Source organism: Dama dama, chromosome 33 (assembly GCF_033118175.1).
Source record: "Dama dama isolate Ldn47 chromosome 33, ASM3311817v1, whole genome shotgun sequence".
NCBI classification, from domain to species: Eukaryota; Metazoa; Chordata; class Mammalia; order Artiodactyla; family Cervidae; genus Dama; species Dama dama.
In genome coordinates, this window is record NC_083713.1 from 73,596,030 (window position 1) to 73,619,518 (window position 23,489).

The 23,489-nt window shown below is 47.0% G+C and overlaps 1 protein-coding gene and 1 non-coding gene across 5 annotated transcripts in view; one reads left to right on the forward strand and one right to left on the reverse strand.

The window, feature by feature from the left end:
• CLASP1 (cytoplasmic linker associated protein 1) overlaps window positions 1-23,489 on the reverse strand; it is a 261,865-nt gene that overhangs the window by 163,026 nt on the left and 75,350 nt on the right. For all 4 annotated transcript variants that reach the window (XM_061135374.1, XM_061135373.1, XM_061135372.1 and 1 more), the window contains 4 exons: window positions 7,559-7,637; window positions 6,049-6,152; window positions 5,165-5,256; window positions 3,316-3,391 (listed from right to left, as the gene is read on the reverse strand). In XM_061135374.1, the coding sequence (XP_060991357.1) occupies window positions 3,316-3,391; window positions 5,165-5,256; window positions 6,049-6,152; window positions 7,559-7,637 (351 nt within the window). The remainder of the gene's footprint in view (window positions 1-3,315; window positions 3,392-5,164; window positions 5,257-6,048; window positions 6,153-7,558; window positions 7,638-23,489) is intronic.
• On the forward strand, window positions 8,174-8,299 carry LOC133051368 (U4atac minor spliceosomal RNA). The gene has a single exon (XR_009691863.1). It is a non-coding gene; the product is annotated as a U4atac minor spliceosomal RNA (small nuclear RNA).

A 23,489-nucleotide genomic window follows, 5' to 3' on the forward strand; every position in this document is an offset into this window, starting at 1 on the left:
CGCAGGGAACACCAAACCACAGGAGACCCTCAGGGAGAAGTGCACTGGACTGGGCATTTAATGACATGAGGGAACGAGTCATTCCAAAGGAGCAGGAAGCGACAGTGGTGTTAAGATTAGGTGGGGAGCCCGCTCCTTTTGGAGGAGTCGAGAACTAAATCACCTGCTGTCTAAGATTTCCTTCAAAATCATCCCTTCAATACATTTTGCTTCCACATGATGGGGTGGGGGAGCAAAAGCAATGTAAGTAAACTGGCCTCGTGTGGTCCACTGCCGAGGCCACGTGACGGCACCCGGGGTGCAGCACAGCCCTCTCTCCACTTTATCTGAGTGTGGACCTTTCGATACAAAAACGCTGAAACAGGAGAGGGACAGCGGAGCACCCCACTTTCATCTGCCAGGAGGGCCGGACGTACATACAGCTGGACCACACCCGTGCCAGGCCTGTGGGCAGAGCTGCAGAGAAGGAAGCCCAGGGGGTGGGCAGCCCAGCAGAAGAGAGAGGCACGCACAGGCCCGGGGACATCACGAAACTGCTAACACGCCCTGTGGCCTCCCTCCCTCGGGCCCCCTTCACGGGGATAATACACTGTCCCCGCTGCTCTCGTGGTTCTGAGTTACTTTCAGCAGCCAAAAGCATCCCAAGCCACACAGAGCCCGTGTGTGGGGTCACTCTGAGGAGCGGGTCACTGTGCAATGACAGCACAATCAAAGGACTCACACCCTCTGGGGCAGAGTGTCTACAGGGTTCACCTTAAAGGTAAATCCCACTGACACGAGGAGCCACGTGCAGGACCATGCAGAGCCCTCCACAAGCGCGCGTGTGCGCACACGCACACACACAGAGACACACACACACACCGCCGCCACCACCAGAGGACTGAGAGCCGGATGGAAGCTGACCATAATGCTGGGCGCCCAGTGCAGAGACAGCACCAGGAAGACACAATGGCCTCTACCACCTGAGACGGCCACAACCAAGAGGGGAAAGCCATGCACAGAGCCCTGGAGAACCCGCTCAGTCCTAAGGCAGTCCTGGGACGACAGAGAGGAGACAGGGTAGTCCAGACCTTGATGGTTCGGAGACCAGCAGGAGAGACGGACAAGAAAACGCAAGTGAAGTCAGGGGCACAAGCACATGGACAGACAACCCCAGGAGCGGGGGGCTAAGGAGACTGGCATCAGGGGAGCAGGCGGCGTCCCCGGGGTGGAGCTGAGCCCTCGGGCCTATGAGTCCGCACACACTCGCTCACGTGCAGAGAAGCGCTCCTTGGGCAGATGTGAACACACAGGCTCCTCAGATGCTGAGTGTGGCAAACTGGCTACAGATGCTGTCTACTCTAGATGGCCGATGCCTGCCCACCGAGCCCGGCCTCACTGACCCCCGTTCAGCCTCCTGGGCCCAGTGTGAATACTCACATCACCTGTCAGACCAGAGTAAGCACCTATGCTGCGCTCAGTCGCTTAGTTGAGTCTGACTCTTTGTGACAACATGGACTGCAGCCCGCCAGGCTCCTCTGTCCGTGGGGATTCTCCAAGAATACTGGAGTGGATTGCCATGCCCTCCTCCAGGGGATCTTCCCGACCCAGGGATTGAACCCAGGTCTCCCACAGTGCGGCAGATTCTTTACCGTCTGCTGCTGCTGCTGCTAAGTCGCTTCAGTCGTGTCCGACTCTGTGCGACCCCGGAGACGGCAGCCCACCAGGCTCCTCTGTGCCTGGGATTCTCCAGACAAGAACACTGGAGTGGGCTGCCATTTCTGTCTCCAATGCACACATGCACGCTAACTCGCTTCAGTCGTGTCTGACTCTGTGTGACCCTACGGACAGCAGCCCACCAGGCTCCCCGGTCCACAGGATTCTCTAGGCAAGAACACTGGAGTGGGCTGCCATTTCCTCCCCCTTCAGCATCTGAGCCACCAGGTAAGCACCTGAGTGAGGAACGAAGCACCTCAGCCAGCCTGGCTGGCTTTCCTGCTCTACAGAAGGACAGGACACCATGTGGCAGGGGTCACAGCCTCAGAGTATGACCTGCATAAATTATTTTTCCCACAGAAAACAAAGTGGAGGCAAGACATTAAGGGGGCAAAAAGGCAAAACAGTTCATTTGGTAAGTTAGAATCTTTTTAAAAAGTAGATTCTGTTATTTTTAAATTAATGTTGCACAATAAAGCATGATTCAAAAAATAAAAATACCTGAACATCACATTTCCAATGTCAAGTGTTCTCAATAAAGGTTGGGTAGAGGATGAATAGAAAGAAGAAAGTGGGTGCAGGCGAGAGAGACCAGCATAGCCCAGCATTAAGCAGGAATGGGCAGCACAGCAGAGCCCCAAAAAGGAGGCAGGAATGCAACTGGGATGAAGCCCAGAGACATGGAAGGAGGAGCGGGCAGGAAGCGTTCAGACCCCAGGCTCTGGGCGCTGAGCCGGGGCAGTGAGGGGAAGGCAGGCTTGTCCACGGAGCTCCCTTCAGCTGCTGCCAGTCAACGCTGAAACTCAGGTGCTGTTCCCAGCGTACAGTCGACCCCTGGACAACACGGGGGTCAGGGCGCAAACCCTCCACACATGCGTGGTTCAGCCGCCTTGGATCCAGATTACCAGGGTCCATGCAGTGTAGCGGTGTACCCTATGAACATCCGCCTGAAGGTGGGTCTGTGCGCTCTGAACCCATGCTGTTCAAGGGTCAAAGTGTGCACTTCTGTAAGTCCCGGCCCCACGTTAAGCCCCTTGATCTAAGCGGCTGTGTGAGCTAAGGTGACAGCCAGGGCCCTTGATGACCCCAGGAGTGACCTAGAGAGAAACGGTGCCTCTGAGGCGGGCTCACCGCTCACCTGCGCCACCCCCCCACCCCCGCCCTGACACAGGGGAGTGGTGCTTTGTTGTTTCTCGGTTCTTGTTTTATTTACATAAAACATCCGTGAGGCACCAGTGTGGCCACCACCCAAAGAAAGCATGGCACCTTCCCGCCGCCTCCGAGAAGGGCCCCAGGCCCTGTACGGCCCCCCTCCCCCTCTCTGGGAGGCGGCCACTGCTCCCTCCCCCATGCCCACCTCTCTGGCTACACAGACGGGGACCACAGTGTCCTTCTCCTGGAGGCTGGTCTGGATGATGTCACTTTAAGGCTAATGGGGGGCCCATCCCGACCTGGAGAGAAGAGCAGAGTGGCTCCCAGGTCTACCCAGGACCCCAGATTAACCCAACAACTGCAAACAAGCCTGGAGCTAAGAGCTGAGTAAAGTCCCGCCCACACAGCACCAAACGCACCTGCACTCTGGGAGACCAGCACTTTACCTTTCTTGCTAAACACACTCACCTGGCTGTTGGGATCTCCTAGTAGGTTACATATATGTGGCACGATCTTGCTTAGTGTTAACGTATGTGCTCCAGAGCTGAAAACAAAAGGAATGCTTTACTGGTGGTGGAAACAGAAGACAGAAGGCCACCTCCCCTACCCCACCACTCTCTCTCACCAGGGCTCACTCCTCATCCCCCCTTACCTGCTTCCAAAATAAACACACACCCAAAAGCCCTCTGCACAGAGTCCAAGAGACTGCGAGTGCTTTTCACAAGTCTCCCCCCGCACTTGGGGTCCCTCCAAGCTGAAGCCCGAGCCTGTCCCACCGGGGGTCCCGCCATGCTGGCATCACTATTCGTCCCATGACGGTTCCTACTCTGCCTGACTCACTGCGCTCCCAGGCAGGTCCCTGGAGCCCTCCGCTAACCCTCTCCCTCTCCCCCACTGTGTGCAGCTCTCCGCTACAACAGACGTTCAGGTAACAACGCTTGATGAAAAGCTGCAACGAACGGCTGAGAGGACATTGCCCTGCTGGAGAACAACTAAGCTACTGGCAACCGTTCAGCACCATAAGCGCGGTCACAGACAAGCTCTCTCAATACAATTCTCTTTGACTACCCTCGATTACTCCCTTAGAATAAATAAGTGAAACAACTGTTATCAAAGGCCAGAAACATTTTTTAAAAGCTTCACACATATGCCATAATTAATGACCCTTAAAATCTAGCACATTAAGAGGGGGAAAAAAACCTACCAAGTAATGTAAACATTAAACTCTCCATTTTGTTTTTTAAAAAATAATAAAACTCTAAAGTCTGGAACAAAATGCTACATGTTAACAGTGATTATCTGAAGGTAGCAGAATTATAGACAATGATCACTTTCTTCTTCATGCTGATTTTCTGTGACATATACAGTAATACTTTCACAATCAGAAAAGGTGATCTGTAATTTTTAATCTTAAAACATCAACAGTCATTAAGGAAGCAAAACCACAATAACATAAACTACATGCACATCAAAATGGTTAAAATTAAAGACAGTGATAACATTCAACGCTAGTTTCTGAAGAAACGAAATCATTCACAGACTGATAGTGGGAATGTATAACAGTACAGACAACTATGGAAAATAGCTAAGAATTTCTCTTAAAAACTAAAACGAACTTGCTAAATGACCTAGCAATTGCACTCCTGGGCACTGACCCAAAATAAATGATAACTTCTGTTCAGGCAGAAACTGGTATATGCATGTATTCATAACAGTTTTATTTATAATAACCAAATACGAAGTATTCAACAGGTGAATGGTTAAATACATTATGATACATCTATATCAGGGAATTCTACTTGGCAATGAAAAGCAATGAACTGTTCGGCCAGAGCATACATGCAATCTCAAGGAAATTATGCTATGAGAAAAAAACAAAGTTGATCTCAAAGGGTCACGTTCCATGTGATTCCATTCATGTAATATTCTTAATAAAATCTCAGAGCTGGAGAACAGGTGACTGGCTGGCAGAGGTTGGGGACTGGCTAGAACAGCATTGTGAGCATCCTGGGGTGAGGTACCGGGCTGCCCGTGAACGTGGCAGCGAGTTACCTGGGGCTGCACTTGTGACGGAGCCGGGCACACACAGAACACACAGGACACACGTGTGTCACTGGAGGAACCTGAACACGCTCACATCAACACCGATTTCCTGGTCTGGACCCTGTACTACGCACTCGCAAGATAGCGGGCGGGTGCGAGGCACCTCCCAGGACGTTTCTCTACATCTTCCTATAAATATACGATGATTTCAAAGTTAAAAGTTACAAATACAAAAGCCTGGCCAAGGAAGCCCTCAGGCCCCACCCAGACTTACGCATTGAGGGTGGCCACGAGGCAGAGACACGTGCCTTCCCGGGTGCGGAAGTTCTTGTGCTTGAAGCCGCCCAGCATCCGGTCCCACACGTACTGCAGAGGGCAGAGGTAAGGGGGGGAGAGGAGGGGAGGAGGCTGCTGCAGCCCATCCAAGCCGGGGGCCCCCAGGGCAGGGGCCTCACCACAGGTGCCATATCCCTCCCCGCTTCCACCAGCCCTCTGGGGAGCTTTTTGGAAAATGGTAACATAGGTTTCTATATCAAGCTAAAACCTTTCAAAACACATTCCTTTATGTAATTGCATTTAATTTTCCCGACAACCCTGAAAAAGAGGTGGGACTGTCCCCAGTTTCCAGATGGGGAAAATGAAGCAGAGGCGGGGTGACTTACCAGAGGTCACCTGCTCACGCTGCTCTCTGGGCCGGAAGAGCTGTGCCTACCCCACCCTCTAACCTGCTCTGCTTCCCAGACTAGTCTAGGTTTTACCTGCCCTGGGAAAGCTTCTCCTCACACCGTCTCACCCTGCCCCACCCCCCAACAATGGACAGCTGGACCAGTAAGACAGAGCTGTATCTCTGGCTGTCCGTCCCAGCAGCCCAGCTCACCAGCAGACACGGGCCAGGGCTGCAGCCAGGCTGCCGATAGCCCTGACATCACAGCTGCATCTTTTCAGAGACACAAAGAGTCAATTACATAAATGAGCTTGAGTCTAAGAAATTAAACCAAGCACCCCATACCCATGTTAAGTTCACTAATTTATTCAAAGGTATACCCTCTGTAAATATTCCACTTGGGGGGGGGGGGGGGTAAGAGGGGCCAGATGAAATACCATAAATTTTTTTTCTCCGAAACCCACGGACACTTTGCAGGAACACCCTGGTCTCACCTGGGGATTAGCAGCCTGATCCATGATCTTCAGCAGCAGGGCCTGGTCTTGCTCCCTCACAGAGTCTTTAGCATCTCCCAGTCTGTCTATTAAACTCGGCAGCACTGGAAATTAAAATGCAACTTGATCAAATCTACTCTGATAGCCCAAGGTCACCAACTGTGGGTATTTCCATTAACAAGATATCTCAAAATCCTGGCCTAAATGAGGCAGATCACTCTACACCCACCAACCCCTGTAAATCTCCTCCCGTTCAAATTCATGGGAGATACTATGAGAATTTGCAAAAATCCTTTGCATGGACACACTATTTGTCTTCTTCCTTATGCCACCTCCCTCTGGGCAGTTCCCAATGTGTTTTTAAGCTGCTGGAATGTTATTAAAATGGATGTCAGTGGAAGACCTTGGCAGCAAAGAGTCAACACAAAAGGTAATCCAGGTAAGAGAGAGAGGCCCCCGTGCATCTACCCGGGGGTGGACAGACAGACACTTAAGGCTCAGTCTGCTTTTCACTTTACATAACATCTCTGCATGCTCATCAGACAGAATGCAGCTCTCCGCCAGCCCTTCCTCTGCACAGCTTGGGTGGGCCATCCCTGCTGTTCCAAGGGCACTTGGATGTCAGAGGTCAACTCACTTTGCTTCTTCTAAAAGTCTATTAGAAATTTATTTTACAGAAAATAATCCTGAACAATTCATCTAATTTGGTATTAAATAATCAAATTAATAAAAATAAGAGGGATTTTCATTTGCAGATACACAGTTTATGGCAGAGTGGGAAGAGTTCATGACTTTATCTAAACATGCACATTGACCGAAAGTTAACAGAAATGCACAAATATATGTGTACCTGTCGTAACGAGAAATGCTAAAAGGAAAGGGTTAGGGATTGTTGTGTTGTTATGAAAGAGGCAGTTATTCCCAGAGGTTGGGAATAAAACCGTCTCTTAAACTTTGAAACCTGATGTTATTTTTATTTCATTATTCTCACACTGTTTTCCCTTCAAAATAAAAGTGATCATTCGCCACACACTTGAAATGACACTGACAACCAAAGTGAAAACGGTCATAGTAACAATAAACTGTTTAAAAATACAGCTGCGTCGGATCTGTAAGACTCTCAAAGAGAAAAGGCAATGCCTCTCCAAGAGAAGGGTCAGAGGCAAACAGGGTTTGGTTGGCAGCACAGCATGATGGTAATTGGCATAAGAAATAAAAGTAATAGCTAGTCCTAGAACAGGAAGATGGGAAAAGAGCAGAAAGGTATGGAAAGGGGGCGGGGGGCGGATGCCAGCAGGTGCGCGAAGGCGGCAGATCCAGAAGGCGCACGAGGGGAGCGAGGGCAGCGGGGCAGCATCTACAGATGCAGGAGGAGGTGGGGGCGAGCCGGGGAGAGCGGGCTAGAAAGAAAAGGTGGGGGGCTGAACGAGGGCTGGCTGTGGGGCGGGTACAGCCAGGTGCAGGGTATGGGGAGACCCAGTGAAGGCCGAGACGGGAGGAGAGAGCTCACCTGTACCGATCTGCGCCTTGAACCGATCCTGCAGCCGGGTGACCAACGCGGACAGGATGTCCATGCCCAGGAGAACCACCTGCAACGGCAAACAGTGGGCTCTCGTCAGCGGCCCATCGGGGGTTTGGCGCCCTCGCCCGCCGGCTGCAGGCGCGCCCCCGCATCTCTGGCTCAGACTCGGCCCGGGAGCCCGAGCGAGCGCCGACCCGAGGGTGGAGCTGGGTATCAGGAAGAGGGCCGCTCTTGTCCGAAAGGGCGGTTGACAGAGCTAATACGAGAGAGTCCTCGGCGAGACGCTACTCAAACACCGACGCCGCGAGCCGGCTCCGGGCGCCAGCCCAGGAGGGCGGGAACTCCCGCCGAAGCCCCGCCCCGGCAGGGCGCGCGTATGCAAATAGGCTGGCGGCCGGCGCGCGGCCTTCTGGGTACCACTGAACTGCCTCTTTGCGACCTTCCGAGCCTCCGAAAACGAAGTGTTGGTGGCGAGCTTCAGAAGCCGTGATCAGTGGAGGTTCACCCGCTGCCGGGCGGCTGCGGCGGCACTGCTGAGTTAGTCGCCACAAGTCAACCCAGTGTTGGCGCCTGCTACTCGCGCCGCACGCGAAAGCGCTACCAACCATCCTTTTCTTGGGGTTGCGCTACTGTCCGATGAGCGCCTAGCGAGGGCAGTACTGCTGACGCCTATGCAACACGCCCGCACCGGCTAGAGCTCCGCTTTATCACGGTGCAATTTTTGGAAAAAAGAAAAATCTCTTTTTCCACGATTTGTTTGTTGTAAGAACAGTTCCTTAAAGTGAAAGTGCAGTCCTGGTGAAAACCGGTAGATGGCGCTTAAGAGCTGACAGAATGGAGTTTAGAGTTTTCACAATCCACATGCTTCCCCAAGAAAAACTAACCGAAACCCCTACTGTTCATCTCTTTGTCTCTTTCTTCTGGTGCCAGGATTGGACAAGAAGCAACCCACTACAGTACTCTTAACCTTGAGAATCCCGTGGACAAGAGAACCTGGCAGGCTACATACAGTCCGTGGAATTATGCCGAGTCGGACACCACTGAGCAAAACACCCGCGCCGGGCACCTGCTCGCGCCTAGTTAGAGTACCTGTGTTCCCTTTTACAGTTACACAGGTAACTGGTGACTCTTAACCCCCCAACTCGCCCTTGCCACCTCGCTCTACCATTAAAACGAGAGCCCTACAAGCCCTGTGTGTGTGTGTGTGTGTTGCTCAGTAGGAAGCACTCTTGCATTGTGCAACTTTATTAAACATAGTTCAGAAACGACCTGGGATACGGTCTGATGTTTATATAGAACCAACGAACAAAATTGCGGTGGTGATAATTATCCTGAAGCTACCCCAGATAATGATATGATGAGTCCTTGAATCTGCCTGCCCTTGTTTTGCGACCAGTAAAAGTAGAAACAGCAGGCTTTTCTATTCAGCTTTAAAATCACTGTTTCAAAACAAAGGAATCAAAATTTGCCCAATAATAACCACAATACACATACTGTCCTTATAAGGGATTGGTGACTTGAAGATATTAAAAGGGCATAATCTTTTAATTTTTATATAAAGAGAACATTGTTTTGTGACAGGTTTTTTTAAAAGCCTATAACAGTAAAAAAAACATTTTAATGACTTCATTTATGAGCTACAGAAGATGAGGAATCATGCATTCATTTCCTTCCAAAGCCCTAGAGTAGGGAGAGTAGCTAAAGAGTAGGGGGAGTAACGGGTACAATGGGAAAAGCTTGACAAAGGGTACTGGAACCTCAGCCAGATCTTCAAGGTCAACATCAACAGCCATAAATGAGGCTGGAGGTGTGTATGCTTGGTATGTGATAAAATGGGGCTTTAGGTCTGTGATCCTTAGCCTGAAGACCCACATGCCCAGTCGAATAACAATATCAGATCCCCAGAGAGGGACAGCCTACAAAATATCTTACCATACATCTCAAAACCATCAAAGTCAACAAAAAGAAGGAAAGTCAAATTTCCTTCCTCCTTGTCACTGCCAAGAGAAGCCTAGGAGACAAATAGAGTATGAGCTTCTTAGGTCATGCCTGCCAATGCAAGAGAAGTAGGTTAGATCCCTGGGTTGAGAAGACTCCCTGGAGGAGGAAATGGCAACCCACTTCAGTCTTCTTGCCTGGGAAATCCCATGGACAAAGGAGACTGGTGGGCTACAGTCCAGGGGGTCGGCAAAAGAGCTGCACAGGACTTAGCAACTGAAACAGCAAACCCTAGATGGAAGCCTGGGATAGATAAAGGACATTAGACAGAATTTTAAAAGACCCGAATAAACTGTGGACTTCAGTTAATCACAACCTATCAATACTGTTTTATTAACTTCAACAAATACACCACACTAGTGTCAGACAGTGATATATGATGGGGAGGCTCGACATGGGATAGATACATGGGGGACTCTACTATCTTTGCAATTTTTCTGTAAATCCAAAACTGTTCTAAAAATTTAAGTTTATTTTTCAAAAAAAAGAGCAAACTCTCAATCATTAAGAACTGTCTTTTCCTTGATGAAACCCTAAGCATGTGTCTGGGTGCACCACTGGTTGGAGGGGGGAGTGCTATTCATTATAGAAATATTAATAATGGACCTCAGTTCTCACCACATCCCTTCAGAATTCCCACAAGACTGTGATGTAAGAGGACTATGGTCTTTTCAAATATGACAGCCCATGTCAGTTTACCCACTTGCAGAATTTGGGAAAACAAACTTTAAACTTTTCCAGGTTGGAGGTTTACTGCCAGGTCCGAGCAGAGCAGGCCTGACTAAATCCTAGGCAGCAGTGTTCCCAAAATTCCCACCCAGACAGACTGGGGGAGTCCAGAGACTGCTCCGGAAGACAAGGCTGATGAATACAGCAAGCCCCAGGGACCTAGGATAGAGAGGCCAGAGCACAGTCCCAGACACCTTCACAGAAAAACAAATCCCGCCCCCCCCCCAACACTTGTCTACTTCACCCTAAGTCACGGCCCCAGTGGGGGCAGGAAAGGAGAGGCAACCCACAAATATTTATCTTCACAGTTCAGGCCCTTCTCCTACATTCCCATTTCCCTATTGAAGAAAGGGAGAATTGAATAAAGTCATTGCGCAGAAGACAACTCTAATTAGGAGCTGTGAAACCTCTCTGTGCCTCAGTTTTCTGACCTGTTAAATGGGGACACAGTAACAGCTACAGCAAAGGTCACTGTGTGCACATGAAGTGCTTGCAATAGTGCTTGGTGCATGGAAAAGGCCAGATGACCCAGATGATAGCTGTTAGCCCCAAACCATGGTCACTGCCAGTGCAGGGGTCAAACACACTGATTCAGATCAGGGGAGGCCATGCCTAGGATTCCTGGGAAGAGGGCCTGGGCTGGCAGAGGAGGTTTTCCAGAGGGGGTGCACTGCACAAGGCTAGTAAGCTGTGAAGAACTGGCCTCACACTAAAGGAAGAGAAGACCTCCCAGCCGAGAGAAGAGTGAGGGGCGAAGGTGGGCAGAGTGAACAGCTGAGGACTTGGGAGGGGGCAGGGGAGGCAGCCCCAGAAGGGCCTCAGACGCGTCTTAAACACAGTGCAGGAGCCAAAGAAGAGCTGCCATGTACAGCAGGGATGACAGGGCACTGCCCACCGCGCGCAGACGGCCGGGAGAGAAGGGCGGAGGGTCGGCTCATGCCCCTCACTCCACCCACAGTTTTCACGAAACCAGGAATCCTGCATGACCCTTGTCTCCTCCAATATTCTATCTGATTTTAAGTTTATGTTTGTGTCCCCAGCTTAATGTCCTTGAATGTAAGGAATACCATGCCTGGTATTTCCTTGAAACTTCCATAATGCACAGCATGATACTGGATTCATGGTAAGTGATAATAAACCCCTACTTTACTAACTAGTAATGAATTAGTTTGGAACAGATGTGTTTAAGGGCTAACACAGCTCCTTTATCCTGTAACTTTTATTTTATTTATTTTTTTTATCCTGTAACTTTTAAAAGGAGGTAATAATGGCTGACTAACTCAGGCCACCCCTCATGATAAAAACAACTACAAGTGTGGAATTTCACATAAAAGTACATCTGCTTGGAAACACTGGAGAACTAAGAAGGCATAGAAAAACTACCAGGTCACAAAACATAAGAAAACTAAAATCCGGAGAGAGAAGCCTGCAGTAAAGAGTCTATCTTTGCTCCAGGGCTGTTTATACACTGAAAAGGGGCAACAAGATGCTGAGAATTACTTGTGATAATCACTTGGGTCTAGAATATACATTCCAGAGACCTCAAACAACCCCCTACACTTTGGGTTGGAAATCCAAATGCTATACATTTGGAGAGTGAACTGGAAATAAAACAGCCTCCAGATGTACTGCAGACCAATTTTCAAGAAACTGGGTGACCTAGAAAAATACCAATCCCTTACAGCAGATAGAAATGATTTTATTAGATTGCTGGCGCCCTAAAACCCCTGGAAGATAAAAGCCCAAATCATTTCTGCATGGAGAGAACGTAATTCTAATTTAGTCCTCAATTTACTTCTATAAACAATTCTCAAACACAATGTCCAAAGCACAACCAAAGATAATCAGGCACGCAGGACAACTATAAACAAAAACTTGCAGAAATGAAGATCCATGTGAGAATAATTAGGAGCAGAATAATTCTTACTATGTATAAGACAAAATACTCAAGATTACAATTAGGGGGAGAGGTGCTTACTTTCAAAAAGTGACACAAATTTTTAAAAGAACCAAACAATGCAATGTCCAAAATTACGTACTGGATGGATGGACTTAAAAACATACTAGATATAGATGAAGAGGGAATTAAACAGGAAAGTAAGTCTGCAGAAAAATTCCAGAACGAAGCCCAGAGAAACAGAAGGATGGAAAATTCAAAACAGCAGGTAAGAGGCTAAGCATAGAGAAAACGGAATTAATGTAAGTTTCAATGGAGTTCAAAAGAAGAGGTCAGCAAAAGGAGACTAGAGCGGGAGCTGACACCCACCTGAGTCACTGTGCCCCCAAAATACAGGAACCAGAACTGGAAGACAAGTGCTGGTGAGAATGTGGGGGGACTGGGGCTCTGCGGTCATTGTTGCTAGGAATGTACAGTTGGTACAGTCACTGTGGAAAATGGTATGGAAGCTCCCCCAAAAATTAAACACAGAATTACCATGTGATCCAGCAATTCCATTTCTAGATATAAACCCCAAGTAAATAAAAGCAAGGATTCCAATAAATACTTGAACACTCACGTTCTGAGCAGCATTATTCCCAACAGCTAAATGGTGGAAATAGCCAGATTTTAATCCAAGGGTCAAACTGAACATCATAATTGATGAAATACTGAAAGCTTTCGCTTTGATACGGGGAACAGGACAAAAATGTCCAACTGCATCTTCTTTTCAATACTGTATCTAAGGTCCTCACTAAAGCTTTATGGCAAGGGAAAAAATGAAAGATATAAAACTCACAGAGAAGAAGCAAAATTGTCAATATTAATGGAAATTATGAGTAGAAAATCCAGAAGATCTACAGGTATACTATAAGTGAGTTTAGCAAGACTGATTAATACAAAGTCAACATAGCAAAAAGGAAAAAAAAAATCAACTACTTTTCTATACTAACAATAAGTCAGAAAGGAAAATTTTCAAGCTCCCATTTTTAATTGCATAAAAATTAACACCTAAGAATAAATCTAGCCAAAATAATTCTCTACTCCCAAAGCTACAGAGTAATAAAAAAAAAAAAATTAAAAATGACTAAAATAAATGGAGGAAACTACAGGTTGGAATACTCAATACTGCAAAATTTCCATTTTTCCCAAATTGATCTACACACAAAATTTCACTCAAAATCCCAACTGTAATTTATCTTTAGGAAGTTCACAAGCTGATTTCAAAATCTATGTGGAAATGCAAAGGACAGGACACAAGGTGGTAAAACCCACTCCCATAGGAAATCAAGATTACTACAGCAGAGAGGACAGAAAGAGACTTGTGCAGCAATGGGCCCTTTTATGACAAAGTAGGCGTCACACTGGACTGAGAGCCGTGGGTCAACTGAATATCCATCTGGAATAAAAAAGCCGCGGACCTTGATCTCAACACATACATAACAATGAACTCCTGGTTACAGATCTAAGTGTGGAAAACAACACAATAAAGCTTTTAAAAAGTAAAATAAATAAATAAATAAAAATTAAAAGTGACATCAGAAAACAGCTTCATGATCCCCCAGATGGGGAAATATCAGGACACAATAGACAATAAAACATTAAAGGAGAAATCCATGCACAGGGCCACATTAAAATTAGGGACCGTGGTACACTGAAATATCTTACGGAAGTAAAAGGCAAGTCATGACGTATTGGAAAACAGTATTAATAAACCAAATAAACAACTACAACAGGCTTGATTCTGGGATACATAGAGATCATCTACAAGCCCAATCAATAGACAACCCAGTAGAAAAACGGGCAAAATATTTGAATAGGCCCTTCACAAAAGATATCAATGTTCATAAATATATGAAAAGTTGTTCAACCTTGATTACTTGTCAGAGAAACACAAGTTACTGGACTGGCCAAAAAGTTCATTTTGGTTTTTCTGTAAGATCTTATGGAAAATCACATATGAACTTTTTGGCCAACCCAATAAAATATAATGAGACTACTACATACTCCTGCATGGCTAAAATTAAAGACCCACAGACCAAGTGTTGCCAAGAATGTATTACCACGTAACCTCTCACACGTATGTGCCGGAGGAATATAACCTGGTACAACCAACACTTTAGAAAAACATCTTGGCATAGCTCCCAAATGTGAAGGTACACATATGCAGCTATCCCACTGCTAGGCATCAGTTCAGTTCAGTCACTCAGTCATGTCTGACCCTTTGCGACCCCATGGACTGCAGCACACCAGGCTTCCCTGTCCATCACCATCTCCCGGAGTTTACTCAAACTCATGTCCATTGAATCAGTGATGCCCTCCAACCATCTCATCCTCTGCCATCCCCTTCTCCCCCTTCTGCTAGGCATATGCCCAACAGAAATACATGCACAGGTACAACAGGTGAAATGCACAAAAATGCTCAGAGCAGCCCCATCCGTAACAGCCAAAAACTAGACATCCAGGTGCCCATCTACTGTAGAATGTGAAAGTTGTGGTTTTCATACTAGGAAGAACAATAAACAATCAAAATAAATGAATCAAAGCTACCCTCAACAATACAGATATATCCAACAGTGAGTGAAAAGGCCAGATGCCAAATATATACAGACATAAACTCTAACTTCAAGGTGCATATTTAGATGGTAAAACTAAAAAGGAAAGCAAGAGAGTGATGCCACAAATGTTAGGAGAGGGGTGAGGTTGGGGAGTGCTGACAATACTCCAGCTCTTGTCCTGAGGGGCAAGCACACGCTGTCAGCTTCAGAACAGCTCATTAAGCTGTGCCTTTGTACACTGTGCACTTTCCATATACAGTTCCCATTATTTTTGAGGTTTTTAAAACTAGAAAAGTGGGAGTGACCTGGACCACTCAACCTACACGTAAGTCTGTGACAAGTGGCTGGGACCTCTTGTCCAAGTACCTTACTTGCTTACAAACTACAACTCAAAGCCCCAGCATGGAATCTACCACAGTTCTCTCTCCACAATGGCATCTGCTTAATGACAGAGAAAGAAATACTAAATCTTTTTCCTCCAAAAAAAATGTCCATAAGGGAGAAGGAAGAACAGGTCACTTCCTGAGTCATGGGAGACTGGATTAGCTGGAGTAACAGAATCATATTGCACTCATATTGTACTTTATTGTTTTTAAGGTACTTCTGGATGAATCTAAATAATCTCAAAATAACCTGAGGTGTGGAACATATTACCCTTATTTTGAAAATAAGGAAAATTCTAAAAGAGGTAAATAGACTTACCTAAGGTAATAAAGTTCACAGTAATTGAACTGAGAAAGAAAAGCCTCCTGACTTGATCAAGGTCATTATCGCTACAGCATAATCACAGTATCACAAAACCCCATCTTTTAGTCTTCTTTGTCTTTCTCTAGCTAGCTGAAGACCTTAGGCAGGTCACATTTCTCCTCTGCCAATGCCAGAGATAGAGTTGGTCTCAGCTCCAAACATGTTTGATGCTCTGATAAAGCCCCCAACAGGAAAAAGTCCAAGGGCGCTGTGAGCACAGACCCAGGTGTGAATCCCTACTGTGCCACATCTCCCGTCCAACAGAGACGCTCAATGTCCAGGCGTCACATGCTTCATCCATGAAGTCAGAGTAATCACACGTCTACCTCAAAGAGTGCACAGGAGGGTTAAAGGTTTTAACAAAATGCCAGGCATGCTGTAGGCACTCAGTAAGTGTCTGTTCCCTTCTTCACAAGAGCAGCACATTTTTTTTTTAATTTCTGGCCGTGCTGGGTCTCTGCAGGGGCTATTCTCTAGTGGCAGTGGCTTCCCCGGCAGCACCGCGAGTGCTTCAGGGTGCAAGGGCTTCAGGGAGCGTGGCACACGGCTCCGTGGTTGTGACTCACGGGCTCGAGAGCGCAGGCTCAGGAGTTGTGGTCTACAGGCTTAGTCGCCCCACGGCATGTGGGATCTTTTCAGACCAGGGATCGAACCTGTCTTGCCTAAACTGGCAGGTGGATTTTTAACCACTGGATCACCAGGGAAGTCTCAAGAACACTTTCAAAAAAACAAAAACAAAGCACAGTCCCCTGAGGAAAGAGAGGAACAGTCAGGGCCGGGGGGTCGTGACCCCAAAGAAGAAAATGAGGGGCCTGAAATCTCATCACCCAGCTGTCAACAGTCCCCTTCTTCTTTGTCTGTTAGCCACACCATGAGGCATGCAGGATATTAAGTTTGACCAGGGATCAGACCCAAGGCCCCTACAGTGGAAGCACAGAGTCTTAACCACTGAACCACCAGGGAAGTCCCCCAAGTACCAATATTCTGACGACTACCCCTCAAGACATCTTGCATGCACACATATGCACATGTGTGCGCTATGAATTTTACATAAATGGGTTCATATGCCATGGAATTAGCCCCAAATCAATGCACAGTGATCTACAACCCCACTTTCAGTGGCTGGATGTATCCTGTTGTATACAGGCGTCAGGGTCACTGGACCATCCGCCAAGCCCCGAACGACAGTCATTATTTTAATCAACACTTCGGCGAATACACACTTTAACACACTACCTCCTTAGAATGCGTTCTCCCAAAGAACACACACTGTACACTTGATTCCCACTTTTTTTTTTTTTTGCCACACCATGTGGCTTGCAGGATCTTAGCTCTTCAACCAGGGACACAACCTGCGCTCCTTGCAGTGGAAGCAAGGTGACCTAATCACTGGACCACCAAGGAAGTCCCCAGCATTATTTTTACCTTCATGTGCTAGGTGCCCTAAGGGGCTACATGATGCTCACTCTATACATTTTTTGTTATTGTCATTGTTGTTATTTTAAGACTCTACACTGCAACCTTATTAAATAAGGAAGAAATTCAAAGAACTCTTACAATGTGCTCATTTTCAATTCCAAGAGTAAGAGCACAACACACATACTCAAGAACAGAGTGACAACAGTCGATGACCCTGCGTATTCAGGTGACACGGGAGAGCTCTTCACCCAAACCTGCTGTCCTACAAGCAGCACCAGGGAGTCCGGGGTCACCCATGCCGACCAGATGACACTGGGCAGCCCGAAATTTAAATCCCTCTTCTGGAATGGCCTCCAGAGACGGTTTTTGAGCACAAATTATAAATAATTGATATTAGATGAATGGGACTAATGAAGTGATAGGCTTGATACTACTGTTGCCCACATACTGGGGTCTTACCATTAGAAAGAAACTGCAGGGACTTCCCTAGTGGTGGAGAGGCTAAGACTCCATGCCGCCAATGCAGGGGAGCCAGCTTCAATCCCCGGTCAAGGAACTAGACCCACGTGCTGCAACTAAGAGCTGGTGCAGCCAAACAAACAAGTAAAACATTTAAAAGAAGGAAAGAAACTTCAGATCATCCATCTCAAACCACTTCATTTTACACAAGAGCATTAACAGGCCCAGTTAGGCCAGGAGACCAGGGCTGAACACAGTTCCAGGCAGTCAATAACATTTGCTTAAAAATCTGGACCAGCCCAATACAGCCTTCAGCAGGGACAGGAATTTTCCGTCAAGATCTATACTGTCCAAGTCAGTAGCCACCAACTACAGGAGGCTACTGAGCAAGTGACATGTGAATGAGAAAAAGAATTTTAAATTTTCCTTAAAACATTAATTTACTTAATGTAACTTTCAATAGCCACACATGGCTACCATGCTGGCCAGCACAGCTCTAGGCCACTGGGGGCAAATTCCAGCAGGGTGAGATGAGGCAGCCTTGTAACCATGGAAACCTGAACTCCTCCAGAAGTGCTGCTTACGTGATCCTATGGGAGAATCAAGGTTAGTGTGGCCAGATCTCCAGATTTTCAACACTGGCAACTATCTGAAAACTATGGACAGAGGTTTGTGACATTGTACAGGAGGCAGTGATCAAGACCATCCCCAAGAAAAAGAAATGCAGAAAAGCAAAATGGTTGTCTGAGGAGGCATTACAAATAGCTGAGAAAAGAAGAGAAGCTAAAGGCATAGGAGATAATACCCATCTGAACGCAGAGTTCCATAGCAAGGAGAGATAAGAAAGCCTTCCTCAGCAATCAATGCAAAGAAATAGAGGAAACAACAGAATGGGAAAGACCAGAGATCTGCTCAAGAAAATGACAGATACCAAGGGAATATTTCATGCAACGATGAGCACAATAAAGGACAAAAATGGTATGGACCTAAAAGAAACAGAAGATATTAAGAAGAGGTGGCAAGAATACACAGAAAAACTATATTAAAAAAAAAAAAAGATCTTCACAACCCAGATAACCACGATGGTGTGATCACTCACCTAGAACCAGACATCCTGGAATGCAAAGTCAAGTGGGCCTTAGGAAGCATCACTACCAACAAAGCTAGTGGAGGTAATGGAATTCCAGTTGAGCTGTTTCAAATCCTGAAAGATGATGCTGTGAAAGTGCTGCACTCAATATGCCAGCAAATTTGGAAAACTCAGCAGTGGCCACAGGACTGGAAAAGGTCAGTTTTCATTGCAATCCGAAAGGACAATGCCAAAGAATGTTCAAACTACCACACAGTCACACTCATCTCACATGCTAGTAAAGTAATGCTCAAAATTCTCCAAGCCAGGCTTCAGCAATACATGAACCGTGAAGTTCCAGATGTTCAAGCTGGTTTCAGAAAAGGCAGAGGAAACAGAGATCAAATTGCCAATATCCATTAAACTCCAGAAAAACATCTACTTCTGCTTTATTGATTACACCAAAGCCTTTGACTGTGTAGATCACAACAAACTGTGGAAAATTCTTCAAGAGATGGGAATACATTACCTTCCTCCTGAGAAATCTGTATTCAGGTCAAGAAGCAACAGGTAGAAACAGACATGGGACAAGAGACTGGTTCCAAATTGGGAAAGGAGTACTTCAAGGCTGTACATTGTCACCCTGCTTATTTAACTTATATGCAGAGTACATCATGAGAAACGCTGGGCTGGAAGAAGCACCAGCTGGAATCAAGATTGCCAGAAGAAATATCAATAATCTCAGATATGCAGATGATATCACCTTTATGGCAGAAAATGAAGAGGAACTGAAGAGCCTCTTGAAGAAAGTGAAAGAGGAAAATGAAAAAGTTGGCTTAAAACTCAACATTCAGAAAACTAAAAGATCATGGCATCCGGTCCCATCACTTCATGGCAAATAGATGGGGAAACAATGGAAACAGTGAGAGACTTTATCTTCTTGGGCTCCAAAATCACTGCAGACGGTGACTGTAGCCATGAAATTAAAAGATGCTTGCTCCTTGGAAGAAAAGCTGCGACCAACCAAAACAGCATATTAAAAAGCAAAGACATTACTTTGCCAAGAAAGGTCCACCTAATCAGGGCTATGGTTTTTCCAGTAGTCACGTATGGATGTAAGAGCTGGACTATAATGAAAACTGAGCACCAAAGAATTGATGCTTTTGAACTGTGGTGTTGGAGAAGATTCTTGAGAGTCCCTTGGACTGCAAGGAGATCCAACCAGTCCATCCTAAAGGAAATCAGTCCTGAATAGTCATTGAAGGACTGATGCTGAAGCTGAAACTCCAATACTTTCGTCACCTGATGCAAAGAACTGACTCACCAGAAAAGACCCTGATGCTGCGAAAGACTGAAAGTAGGAGCAAAAGGAAACGACAAGAGGATGGGATGGTTGGATGGTATCACGGACTCAATGGACATGAGTTTGAGTAAGCTCTGGGAGTTGGTGATAGACAGGGAAGCCTGGTGTGCTGCAGTCCATGGGGTCGCAAAGAGTCGGTCATGACTGAGCAACTGAACTGGACTGTCTGAATGAATTTAAACGACTGGGAAATCCCCTCCAAAGAAACATTTCATGGGTCTAATCTGGCCAAAAACCCCTGAATCTGCAACCGCCCTCATCTATACCCACCTCATAAACATGAAATCAGGCACCAAAACATTCATGGTTGCCCAAGGAAGTAAACACATATCCACGTGTTCCACATGGGCTTTTACAATTCTCCCAATATGCCCCTAAGCCAACCTCCACACCCATCTCTTCCAGCCACCCCCAGCCAGGCAGGCCTACAGCTCTCCCAATTGCCCGGACTCTCCTAGGAGCCTCCCTGCTCCCCTCCTCCAAGCCGAGGTCCTAATCCTTCTGAGAGACCCACCCAGCTAGCCTGGTCCAGGAGTCCACCTGGCCTCTGCCCCTTCACCTGCACTCCACATCTCTGTCCAGTAAGACCACACACTCCTGAAGGCAGGGTGGTCCTCACATGGGCTCTCTCCACCTCCTCAGAGATGACACATGAGGGGCAGGCGGGTACCAGGGGAGATTCACTATTTCCCTGCACAGTCTCTTCACTATCTTACTTAATCCTTACAGTTCCCTGTGCCAAGCACCACGCCTGTAAACATCCTTACTTCACAGATAAGGAAACAGGCAATGGAAAGGTCACTTGGCCATTATCTGGCTCAAATAATATTCATTAATCAATCCATCAATCTTACAAAAGGGCAAAGGAAGAACATAAAGTTTATAAAGATGCTCCCAAAACGAAAATCATTCTCGCGTGTACTCACTCCAGAGAACCATCTGCCTGCCTATGGCTGCACTTCTGGAAAGAAGTAGGTATTATTCTTAATAGCCAAAAGGTGGTAATAATCCAAATATCCATCAGCTAATGAATAAACAAACAAAATGTGGTAATCCATACAGTTAAATACCATTCACTATTCAACAATAAAGAGGAACAAATGTAATGACAGATGCTATGTTATACATGAACCTTGAAAAGAGGATGCTAAATAGACGAAATTAGACATAAAGCCTACATATTGTATGATTTTGTTTATATGAAAGGCTCAGAAAAGGTAAATCCCCAGAGACAGAAAATAGATAAATGGTTGCCTACATGAGGATGGGGATGAGGATGGGGACTGACTGTAAATGGATACAAGGGACTTTCAGAGTGATGGAGAAAAGTCCTAATGCTGGACTGTGGTGATGGGTATACAACTCTGTAAACTTACTAAAAAAACAACTGAGTTGTACACTTAGTAGATAAATGTTATGTAAATTATATTTTAGTAAAGCTGAAAAAAATAATCAGTTACTAGATTTAAAAGAACTCTACTCAGATCTTTCTGGATCATGGAAGAGATCTTCCATTTCTTCTTCATCTTCCATGATGGGATCACGGAAGAATTCATTACATCTGCCAAAGGTGGGGGTGGTTCAGGCAGTAATGCAAGTGATGGGGAGTGGTGGGTGAAGCTTCACGCATTTGCGCCCTGCCGTGGGGCCCGGTTCCTAACGGGCTGCAGGTTGTCACTGGTCAGCAGCCCGGAGCTTGGGGACCGTGAACTGTGCACGCCAATCCACCCCACAGACAGCAAAGAGCACTGTCACCGACCCTGCGCACGCGTCCATCCCGGGCGCCCCTCCTGCTCTCACCAGACGACGAGAGTGTCCCTCAGAAAGAGTCGAGGCCTTCCCCGAGAACCCGCCAACGCCTCCCAGCGCTGCACAGGACTCGGCTTTCCGAGAGCCACTCCCTCCCTTCGCGGGCTCCTGGCTGCTCCTCTTCTGCCCCAGATGGGGCCCCCTCTCTGCAGAGATGCTCTCTCTACCTGAAATGCTATTCCCCAAGACCGCCACGACCCCATTCCAGCACCCACCCACTCACATCTCTGCCCCAAACCCACGTGCTCGGCCAGGCCCACTCTGACCACCCTGCAGAACATCATGGGCATGTACACACGCCCTTGGCTTACACAGGCTGTATTTTTCTAAAAAGCAGCTCTTTCCATTTCCCAGTAGTCTATAAAATCAACTCAGTTAACTTGCTTGTGGGTTCTTTCTCCCAAGTGGAACATGAGCTTCATGAAGAAGAGAATTTGTATCCAATTATTGAAGGTTATAGCCCAGAACCTTATTTGTTGAGTAACAGAGTGAATCCCATCAATCTGCTTTATTTCTCACTTGGAAAACTCACTTAGTTCAGTCCCAGGGCCTGCCCAGCACCCACTGTGAAGCCCAGTCATCTAAAGGTGAAAGCAGCCTCAACCACAAGAAGCTTCACCTTGGTTCTTCAAAGTTATGAAGCATTCAGAGCTAGCCAAATCCCACCACACTCTGCTCAGGATGCTTTGTAAGAATGATCTTGGGAATCAAAGCTTCCACTGTACTACGAATCTTAAGAACAGTTTATGGAAAATCAATGCACTGAACTGTGAAGACGCTCAGTCATGTCCGACTCTTTGCAACTCCATGGTCTACAGCCTACCAGGCTCCTCTATCCACGGGATTTTCCAGGCAAGAGTACTGGAGTGGGTTGCCATTTCCTTCTCTAGGAGACCTTCCCAACCCAGGGATCGAACCCAGGTCTCCCACATTGCAGGCAGACGCTTTACCACCTGAGCCATCAGGGAAGCCCAACCTATCAGCAAAACTACTACCCAGGGTACCTGATGGCCACCCTGGCTATCCTGAGTCTGAACTCAAGGAGAAAGCTTTCAGGTCACTGTGATGGAGGCAGACAAGGTGTGACCCACACCCAGTAAGATGTACAAGCCACACAGTTCAAGACAAGCCCAGCAGAACGTTCCACCTTCAGAAACCCAGAATGGGACGGGGTACGAAGCTAAGGTGCAGATCCAAGTAGCAGACAGACCATAAGGAGGCTTTGGAGTCGGACAAAACTGGGTTCAAAACATGGCGCCACCATGGTTACTAGCCATGGGCCCGCAAGAAAGTTACCGTTTCCAAGTCCATGCATGTATCTGTGATGTGGCACCTAACACTGCCTTCTGCAGGTGACTGGGAGAATCACTGACGCAATCAATTTCAACTACAGGGCACAGGGAACCACACACAGTAAACACGCCCCATCCTCCCCTTCATTCTGAGACAAAAATCATGTTCAAGAGCACCTGAAAACATTAAGACAAGTGAAATACACCAGACACAAAAGGACACATACTGTACGCTTCTGTATATAGGAGGTACCGAGAAATGACAAATTCTCAGAGACAGAAAGTAGAACTGTGTATGCCCGGGTGGGGCAGTGGTAAAGAATCCACTTGCCCATGCAGGAAACATAAGAGATGTGGGTTCTTCCTGAATCAAGAAGATCCCCTGGAGTAGGAAATAGCAACCCACTCCAGTCTCCTTGCCTGGAAAATCCCATGGACAGAGGAGCCTGGCAGGTTACAAGCCATGGGACTGCACGACTGAGCCAACACACACACACACACACACACACACACACACACACACACACACACACACACACC